Genomic DNA, 9,005 nt, shown 5'->3' with positions numbered 1-9,005 from the left:
CTCAGTCAGTTGAGTGGCCAAACTTGGCACAGTTCATGATCTCACAGTTCGTGGTTTCGAGCCCTGTGTTGGGCTCTGTGCTGACAGCTCAGAGCCTGGAGCCTGCTTCAGAAATCTGTGCCTCCCTCTCTATCTGCCCTTCCCCTGCTCATGCTCTGTCTCTCTCTCTCCCAAAAATAAAATAAAAATATTTTTAAGAGATTAAAAAAAAAGGTTTAAAGGTTAAAAAATTTAGCTCAACACTGTACTAAGAATGTTTCCACAGAATGCCAGTTTTTTTTTTAAAAAAAATTTTTTTTAACAATTGAGAAACCTTGACTTTCTTTGTGCATTCACTGTATGTCAAGGCCATGCAATAGGATCTAGGGTAGCTGTCCAGAATCAAACTTTTCTGCAGTGTATTGTACACATATTCACACTAATTGGAAAAAATAAAGGTTATGAAAAGCTCTGGGGCACCAGGCTGACTCAGTCAGAAGAGCATGAGACTCATGACCTTGGAGTCATGAATTTGAGCTCCACATTGGGTGTAGAGATTACTTAAAAAATAAACTTTTTTATTTTTTTAAATGTTTTTTTATTTATTTATTTCTAGAAGAGAGAGAGAGAGAGACAGCGTGAGCAGGGGAGGGTCAGAGAGAGAGGGAGTCACAGACTCTGAAACAGGCTCCAGGCTCTGAGCTGGCAGTCAGCACAGAGCCCGACGCGGGGCTCGAACCCAGGAACCGCGAGATCATGACCCAAGCGAAAGTCGGACGCTTAACTAAGCCACCCAGGCGCCCCCAAAATACACTTTTTTAAAAAAGAAAAAGATTATGGGGCACCTGGGTGGCTCAGTCAGTTAGGCATCTGATTTGGCTCAAGTCATGATCTCACGGTTTGTAAGTTTGAGCCCCACATCAGATTCTCTGCTGTCAGCACGGAACCCACTTCAGATCCTCTATCCCCCTCTCTTTCTGCCCCTCCCCTGCTGGTTCTCTATCTCTCTCACAATAAACAAACTTGGGGAAAAGAAAGATTAAGAAAAGCTCCAAGTCAGGTCTTATACCAAATTTGAGAACAACAAAACTGCTTCTAGTTTCTCAGATCCCAGGGCACACTCAGAAAGATAAAGGATCACTGCCTCTATGTTAGCCTGGGGAGGGATTGCCGGGAGCCGCACCGGCCTCTCTGGATGGCAGTCACAGCAAGGAAATGGAAGCGTTTGCACAGCTCCTGTCATGAGAAATGAAAACTTGGTATTTCCTTCTGCTACTACTGGCTCATGTTGGATATAAGCCTGCTGGTATGGACCAGGCCTCAGAATATTCCATATCAGACCAATATTCCGAACACAGATACTTCATAAGGAAAAGCATATTCCTGCCTTTACAAAAGAGATTTTAGATGAAAGCTCTGTGGGTGATTGTCAAAAGGCTCTTCCTATGGGCCTTGCAGACCCAAGACTTAGATAATACCGGGGGTTAAGAGCACAAGAGTTACAACTGAGCCTGGCCCCAAGACAAAGAGCCTATTTTGGGGTTTAGGGCAGAACATTGTTAGTACATATATCTTTGCTAATTGGTGAAGCATAGCAGTCCCTTCCTCAAGGTCTACATTCCACAAACACCCTCCCTTACACTGGCAGCTGGGATGAGGATAGATAAGAATAGCTAAAACATAAACCCAGGTGCAAAGACTGACACATTTAGGGGCCCCATGTTAGTTTCCACAAACAAACCAATTCAGAAACATTCATCCTCTTGAGGGCCAGACAGAATGACTCCTAGCTTATCTATATACAATTCAACTTGTATGTTACCCTATTTTTTACTAAGAGCATTCTGTTATTTCCTTGGTCGGAATAATTCTGCAATTCATGTCACAAAAGGCCTCCCATTCTAAGAAATTCTTTTCTCTGACTTCATGTTGTTGCTGAACTTTTAAATAAAGACACCAAAACCAACAGGACAGAGATACCTGCCTGGTGATAAGAATCTTGGGGCTCTCTCACTCTCGCCGACACCGTCCATCCTTCAGGGACCCCTGGACCTGCCGGAGCCAGCCCGGCCTCCAGCAAGGGATGATGGGGTGGAAGATGCAGCTGGGTAAGGACTGTAGGTTTTTTCTTTTTTTAAATGTTTTATTTCTAGGAGGGAGAGAGAGAGAGAGAGAGAGAGAGAGAGAGACAGCGTGAGCAGGGGAGGGTCAGAGAGAGAGGGAGACACAGACTCTGAAACAGGCTCCAGGCTCCGAGCTGGCAGTCAGCACAGGGCCCGACGCGGGGTTTGAACTCACGAACCGCGAGATCATGACCCAAGCGAAAGTTGGACGCTTAACCGACTAAGCCACCCAGGCGCCCCACTGTAGGTTTTCCTTGATAAGCAGAGTAGTAAACACTGGCTACTGATCATTACCCTATATGCCTTTTTATGTCCCTGTCCCTTTAGTATTCACAGCGACATATTTTGAAAAGCCGTTTGGGGAAAAGCCTGGGTGGCTCAGTCGATAAAAGAGTCTGACCTCGGCTCAGGTCATGATCTCACAGTTCGGGAGTTTGAGCCTCATATCAGACTGACAGCTTGGACCCTGGAGCCTGCTTCAGATTCTGTCTCCTCTCTGCCCCTTCCCCACTTGCACTGTCTCTCTCTCTCTAAAAAAAAACAAACATTTTTTTAAACTAAAAAGAAAAGCTTTTTCAAGGTTTCCTACACCCAGGGCACCTGGGTGGCTCAGTTGGTGAAGCGTCCGACTCCTGGTTTTGGCTCCGGTCATGATTTCATGGTTTGTGAATTTGAGCCCTGTGTCGGGCTGTGCTGACAGCTTGGAGCCTGCTTGGGATTCTCTCCCTCTCTCTCTCTCTGCCCCTCCCCTGCTCTCAAACAAAGTTTCCTACACCCCCAAGTCCAGGAGTGCATGGGGCATAGGTGTGGGTATCAGTAATCTGCCATGTTCTAAAATGTCCATGCAGCGGACATTATCATTTCCCGTTTTACACATGTTGAGCCTAAGGCAGAGAAACTTAAACTGTGAAGCAGGATCTCTAAACAGCTTTTAGCCCAGGTGGAGTGGGAAGGGCAGGGCCTTGGATTTATTTTTGAAGGGGGCGGCGGCAGAGTGTCTATAATAGAGGTTTGTATCCATGTTTGGGGTACAGGCAAGATCCAAGGCTTGAAATATTTGCAAGCCAGGGACTTGGTCTTCACGGGCCTTGGGATAGAGGTTCCCAAGGCACCTCTGTGTGGGAGTTTCTGGTCTTTGTGGGTTCCTGAAGAACTTGCACACTAGAGAAATTCGGATTAGACTGAAAGCAGAGGGACTGACAGGCATTTCAAGGGGGCTCTGTGTCCCATTATCTACGAATTTGATCAGCAATTACAGCGAGAAAACCAACGGGAGTCCTCTAAGCCCTTTTCTTTAGAGCAAATAACAGCAAGAGACTGGGCTGGGTTACAAGGCACCTTGTATTTTAAGTAAGCCCTACGCCCAATGTGGGCCTTGAACTCAACCCCAGGGTCGAGTCACATGCTCTACTGACTGGAGCCAGCCAGGCACCCCTGCAAGGCACCTTCTAACATCAGAAGAGCAGAGCAGGTCGACCAAGTTGTTAATAAAGCTCTGGTCTTTGTTGGCTTCAGTTAGATCACTGTCGCAGCTTTGTGGTAGGTTATGGGATCCTGTATCAGGGGACATCAAGGGTGAGGACACTTTACTTCCTGACAGGCAGGGAGCAGAGGTGCCACCCCCCCTGCCATGGCCTACCTACAAGGCAGTAATGGTGCTCTTCTTGCCAGCCCTGACCGCCTTAGCTCTCAGGCCAAATACCCAATACCCAAGCAGTGGTGGTAGCCACAGTGCCTTCACCTGCGCCTGGCTGAGTGGACCAGACAGCTCTAAGTTTCCTGTCTCCATCCACCTGCTAAAGCAGATTCAGGGCTGCTTGGATTTGTGAAACGGTCCTTGGGGCCTGGGATCAGGAGGGCTTTGACAGAGCACCATTGTGAATCCTTGTGAACGAGAGCTTTGCTAACTGTTCTCATTGACTGTATATGCCGATTAAATGTACTTAACTCGGGGGCCTGGGAGTCTCAGTTAAGTGACTCTTGATTTCAGCTCAGCTCACAATCTGTTTGTGAGATGGGAGCCCCACTTTGGGCTTTGTGCGATGGTGCAGAGACTGCCTGGAATTCTCTTCCTCTCCCCCCCTGCTTATGCTTTCTCTCAAAATTAACAAGAGAAAACGTGAAATGCTCAGGAAGATGAGGCGACAGTTCAAATAGCTGGAGAACAGAAGAGCCTGGGGTTTGAATCCTGGAATCTGAATCCAGAGTCTGGGCTCTTAGAATCTTTTGTAATCAGAATCCTTCCAGGTTTCCCAGACCAAGGCATGTTTAGTCTACCTCCATCTCCCAAAATTTCAAAGAAACTAACTGGAAATACTATTTATGCCAAGGTTTAACTTCATCTGATGTTTTAATTCTCAGGACAATCCTGTGAGGAGGGCACCCACCTGATGCTCAGAGAAGCTACGGAGATTCAAACCCAAGCAGTCTGATTCCCAAGCTGACAGTATTCAAATCAATGGGATGAGGAGGTCATATCAGGGACCCAAACCCCACAGTTCATGTAATATATACCCCAACCAAACTCTGAAACCTTCGTGGTAAAAACTTTAGTTTGAAAATTAGGATGAACAAAGAAAAAAGCACTATCAGTCTGTTTTCACATTTCAACTTTTTAATCAGCTCCGTGAAGGGCATCCTAAATGCTAAGTGAAACACAACAGAATATTTTTTTTCCAGTATTAAAGAAAAGGACATTCACAAGTTCTAAGAAACTTCTGTGTATCAGGGTGGTGACCTTGAATAAAAAACAAAATTAAAAAAACAAACAAACCCCAAAACCACCTCTAATCACATTATTGCAGCTGCATTAGAAATTGGTTCTTAACCATGATAAACATTGTACACATTAGGCCTTTAAAACAACCCTAAATGCACATCATTTGGAAAAAAAAAAAAAAGTGACCAAACATTTTTTGCCATAACCAGTAATCCTGAGAGCCCCAGCTAAAAAACTGGTAAAAGGAAAAATACCCAGAGACTCCACACGTGTCCCAAGATTTGTCTTTAAATGGGAGAAAAACTTTAAAAGACATATGAACTTTCTAAAAGGTCTTTGTAACAAGGTACCTTGGGAGCTCAATTCAAAAAGAGAAGTTGATGTACTAAAACAGATTTTTCAGTGCGACTCCAAAAATCTTTCTAAATACAGCCATTTGGAACGATGATCCTGGATCAGAAGTTTTATTCCTTGTGTATCTGAGAACAGTAAGAAGGGGAAGAATTGTAATGCTGGGAAGGCACAGGCAAACATGCTCACCTCCCGCGGCTGACAAGGACTGCTGAAGGCTGGACAACAGCAATACTGCTTCCTCTCCGCCATGCCCAGCAAGTGTAGATTACAGGGGAGACAGGTTTTTAAGACACACACCTCCTCCCCCCCCATCAGACTGGCCCTGACAGGCACCTGAGAACAAAGGAGGCCTAGGAAAGGTGTCAGGTGGGACAGTGAAGAATGTGCAGGCAGAAGGGGAGTAGGACGAACATGACAGGGCTCAGTGGCAACATATAAGCCTCACCTACATTAGGTGCACATGCCTCATCTCAGTTGTCGTAATTGTCTCTGTAATTTCCTCCTGAGTAGCGGTCATAATAACCGCCCTGGCTTCTGGGAAAAAGCACATGTCAGTGTTAACAGGAATGTATCATGTACACCTTAATATTAAAAACCATACATATTAACATACCCTGTGCTTTTAAAAATGTACTATAACACGCACTTCAGTACATACAATGGGATATAATCAAGCACGTGAATGTCATACGGAAATAACGTAATTACGTAGTATATTTACACACAGCACAAATGCAATGTAGCCAACTAACACATGATAAACATGCTATCTACCATATCATACCTACACCACTTTACAATTAAGGCATTATAGAGAACTCATAACGTATTAAGTTTCATATTTATACTTCCACTACATTTTGTATTAAAGAATGCTAGTAACACCAAAAGGAAATATGTATGAACTCTCAGGCAGCTGAACTCTTTAAGAAGGAAGCAGCGCCACCAGAGTACCCCAATCCCTTGGCTACTCACCTGCCACCGTAGTCTCTGGTCCTTCCATATCCATATCCATACCCATACCCATACCCATATCCTCCAGGCCGACTGTCATATCTGCCACTCCCGTAGCCGTGGTCCCCACCACCTACAGCAGATTAAGTAAAAGTTAAAAGACAGTTGTCCAGGCACGGGTCACTAACAAGTGGCTCCCTCCCATACCCAAACTTACCACTGCACCTACCTCTAGAGTAGCCGCGACCACGCCCATGGGCCCCAAAGGCACCCCCTCTAGCTCCCCTGGCCGACTTGCCCGCGTGATCCACACGGATCTGGCGACCATCCAGAGACTAGGTGTGGGGAGACACAAGGAGGATGGATTGGTGGTCAGACAGGACAGTGGTAAGGGAAGAATGGGTAGGGCAGGTGGGCACAAGAGCCCAGAAACTCCTGCTGGGCACCAGGTTCTGGGTGCCATGTTCCAGAACAAGCTCCTTTGACCACAATGGCTTTATCAGGAGCTATAGAACCCCACAAAATGACCTGAATCCACCGGGTTCCCCTTGCTACTACTTACATCTTGACCGAACTCAGGCTGAGTTCTCCTCCCCACTCCTATAAGCTGCCCCACTATTAGGGCTAGACAGACACCTCTCTTGGTTTGAGACTTCAGAGTCCATCCCAGAAGACTCACGAGGTCCTCTCCGGGCCAGGCCCGCAGGTCTGCAGACTCTACTACCTAAGCCCAGGGCAGGTCAACCATCCACAGGTGGCTTCTCGGCCTCATGCAGGACCAGTCGTCGCCTCCCAGGCAGCCCGGCTCTGTCTGCCGCTGCCCTCCACCCCCTAGAACAGAAGGCAGTCACGCTCCTGTGAGTGGGCACTGCGGGGTTTGGTGGCCGCGTTGCCCCTAGCAGACACAGAAGGAAAAACAGAAAGAATGGTGGAAGTGGCGGATGGGGGCAGGGCCCCTATGCAGGCAGGAGGCCTCACCTCTCCATTCATGGCTCTCATGGCATCTGAGGCATGCTCTGGGTTGGTGAAGGTGATGAAACCAAAACCCCGGGATCGCTGAGTCTCCCGGTCTTTGACAACGACCACTGGCGAAAGGAGAGAGAATGGGGATAAGTAATGGAAATAACAAAAGACTGTCGGGTAGAGAATGAACCTCCCCCACCAATCCTCAACTGAAAACTACAGGGTTCTCGTAAAACTCCACCTTAGGCCTAGGAACAGGAAAAGGCATTATGTGAAAGCCCAGAGTCCCAATTTTACTCCTTACGTTTCTCCAAACGCAAGGCACCCAAGACTTTCACGAACACCCCACTCATCATGCATCTGGCCCATGTCTCACCTTCAGAAATAGGACCGAAGCTGCTGAAGTGGTCTTCCAGAGCCTGCTCATCGGTGTTGAAATTGAGCCCTCCCACGAAAAGTTTCCCTTCTTCCGAAGACATGGCAGTGAACTGGAGTACGGCGGGGAAGATGAAAAAGTGTGGGAGAAACCGCGGACGTGAGAAGGAGAAAAAAATTGGGCGTAAGAAACGACGAGAAGAAGAGGAGCAATAGAAAGTAGACACAGCAAACGAGGCAACTAAGAAGAGAACAAAAAGACAAACAGAAAAGGCGGGAATATGCGGTGCTGGGTCAGCCAAGCTGCCATTTGCGGGCCTCATTCGCGCATGCCCAGACCACCCTCCACTACCACGCCCGTCATTTTGTGCCGCCGCGCAGGCCCAGAACACCCTCGCGTTCCCTCTGTGCCCGCAGAACAGGATGGCGGCGGTCACGTGGGGGCAGCCCCCCCCCCCCCCCCAAACTTGGCTGTCGCGCGGTCACTGCCGCCACGGACGTCTCCAACCCCAACCAGCATTCCTCGCACTCGGATAGGGCACACCAGCCTCCCACCAACAGCAAAGTTTCACCCCTAAGCACGGGACCCGCCCGCCCACCGGGAAAAGCCCCAGCCTACGTGTCAGAAGTCGCTGCTCTCCCCACTCGTGCACTCGCTCCTGGCCGGCGCGGCGCACAGCAGCGCGGAGAGGAGCAGTCAGCCCGCAAGGCATGCACTGCTTACCTGCAAGTTAAGCGATAGGAGCAGGTAGACAGCTACCACCGACGAGAAGAGAGACTCAAGAATGCCGCGCGGGAAGGCGCTTGATAAAGCCTAAGTAGAGAGTACGTCACGGAACGCCCCCCTCCCCGCGCACAAGCGTGCATGCTCATTGGGTGAAGCCAGCAAGGGGGGTTCGGGGGCGTGGAGATGGGTGGGAGGAAGGTACGGCACAGCAAACGGACCAATATTCTCAGCACGCTTCGGGGCTTGGAAGCTAGCTTTGTGTGATTGATGCCCCTGGGTTCCGCATCCTTCACTGGCCCAGCCGTCTCCATCCCTTAGGCGCACGGACCTTTTCGCCCTTATACCCATTTCCGTCTGTGACATCACCCTCGCTATCCTTGACCTTATTTCTCCCGTTGGTTCGGACATGTTCCTGCCTTCTCAGTCGTATTCCTGAAGGCCCCTGACAACAGTTACTGTCCTCTGATAACTTCCTTCACCTCCCAGTCCTCTCATATACATGAAGGGCCTGATGTATTTTCCTCACTGTCCCTGCCATCCTAACCCTTCACAGTCCTTAACGTCAGACCTTGCGTTAACCCTTCACAGTCCTTACCGTCAGACCCTGCGTTTTCTCAGTGTCTAATCCTGATCCCTATGTTTACTTCTCTGTACCCAACATCTAGCCGCCTGTCATGAGGTCCTTTTACCTGGTGTCTTTCTTTCTCATTTCTGACTTCATCCCTCCTCCTTCTCTGACAGCTTCCTGAAGCCGGTCTCTTGTTTCCCTGCCAGTAGACTGCCTGAGAGGACTTCTACAAAATGGGATGCT

The 9,005-nt window shown here is 48.4% G+C and overlaps 1 protein-coding gene across 2 annotated transcripts; it reads right to left on the bottom strand.

Moving 5' to 3' along the window:
* Positions 1 to 4,696: 4,696 nt before the first annotated feature.
* RBM3 (RNA binding motif protein 3) lies at positions 4,697 to 8,293 on the bottom strand. 2 transcript variants are annotated; one of them, XM_039218308.1, is made up of 7 exons: positions 8,192 to 8,293; positions 7,469 to 7,580; positions 7,108 to 7,214; positions 6,359 to 6,464; positions 6,151 to 6,262; positions 5,621 to 5,709; positions 4,697 to 5,300 (listed from the first exon to the last, which is right to left on the bottom strand). In XM_039218308.1, the coding sequence occupies exons 2-6, from the start codon at positions 7,569 to 7,571 to the stop codon at positions 5,646 to 5,648; spliced, it is 492 nt and encodes a 163-aa protein (XP_039074239.1). In that variant the 5' UTR covers positions 7,572 to 7,580; positions 8,192 to 8,293; the 3' UTR covers positions 4,697 to 5,300; positions 5,621 to 5,645. The 2 variants fall into 2 exon arrangements, with proteins under 2 accessions (XP_039074239.1, XP_039074240.1); XM_039218309.1 differs by having other exon boundaries at positions 5,621 to 5,706.
* Between the last annotated feature and the right edge of the window lie 712 nt (positions 8,294 to 9,005).

Source organism: Hyaena hyaena, unplaced genomic scaffold (assembly GCF_003009895.1).
Source record: "Hyaena hyaena isolate Hyena2069 unplaced genomic scaffold, ASM300989v1 scaffold_754, whole genome shotgun sequence".
In the NCBI taxonomy this organism is placed as follows: domain Eukaryota; kingdom Metazoa; phylum Chordata; class Mammalia; order Carnivora; family Hyaenidae; genus Hyaena; species Hyaena hyaena.
Note: the sequence above shows the minus strand (reverse complement) of the source record. Positions and strands in the feature narration are given on the sequence as shown.

Excerpts from the sequence above, each read along its gene's own strand:
- RBM3 (XM_039218308.1), bottom strand. The coding sequence starts at position 7,571 with ATGTCTTCGGAAGAAGGGAAACTTTTCGTGGGAGGGCTCAATTTCAAC. Across the intron at positions 6,465-7,107 it reads TGAGAGCCATGAATGGAGAG|TCTCTGGATGGTCGCCAGAT; the intron begins GTGAGGCCTCCT and ends CCCCACACCTAG. Across the intron at positions 5,710-6,150 it reads ACCAGAGACTACGGTGGCAG|AAGCCAGGGCGGTTATTATG; the intron begins GTGAGTAGCCAA and ends GCTTTTTCCCAG.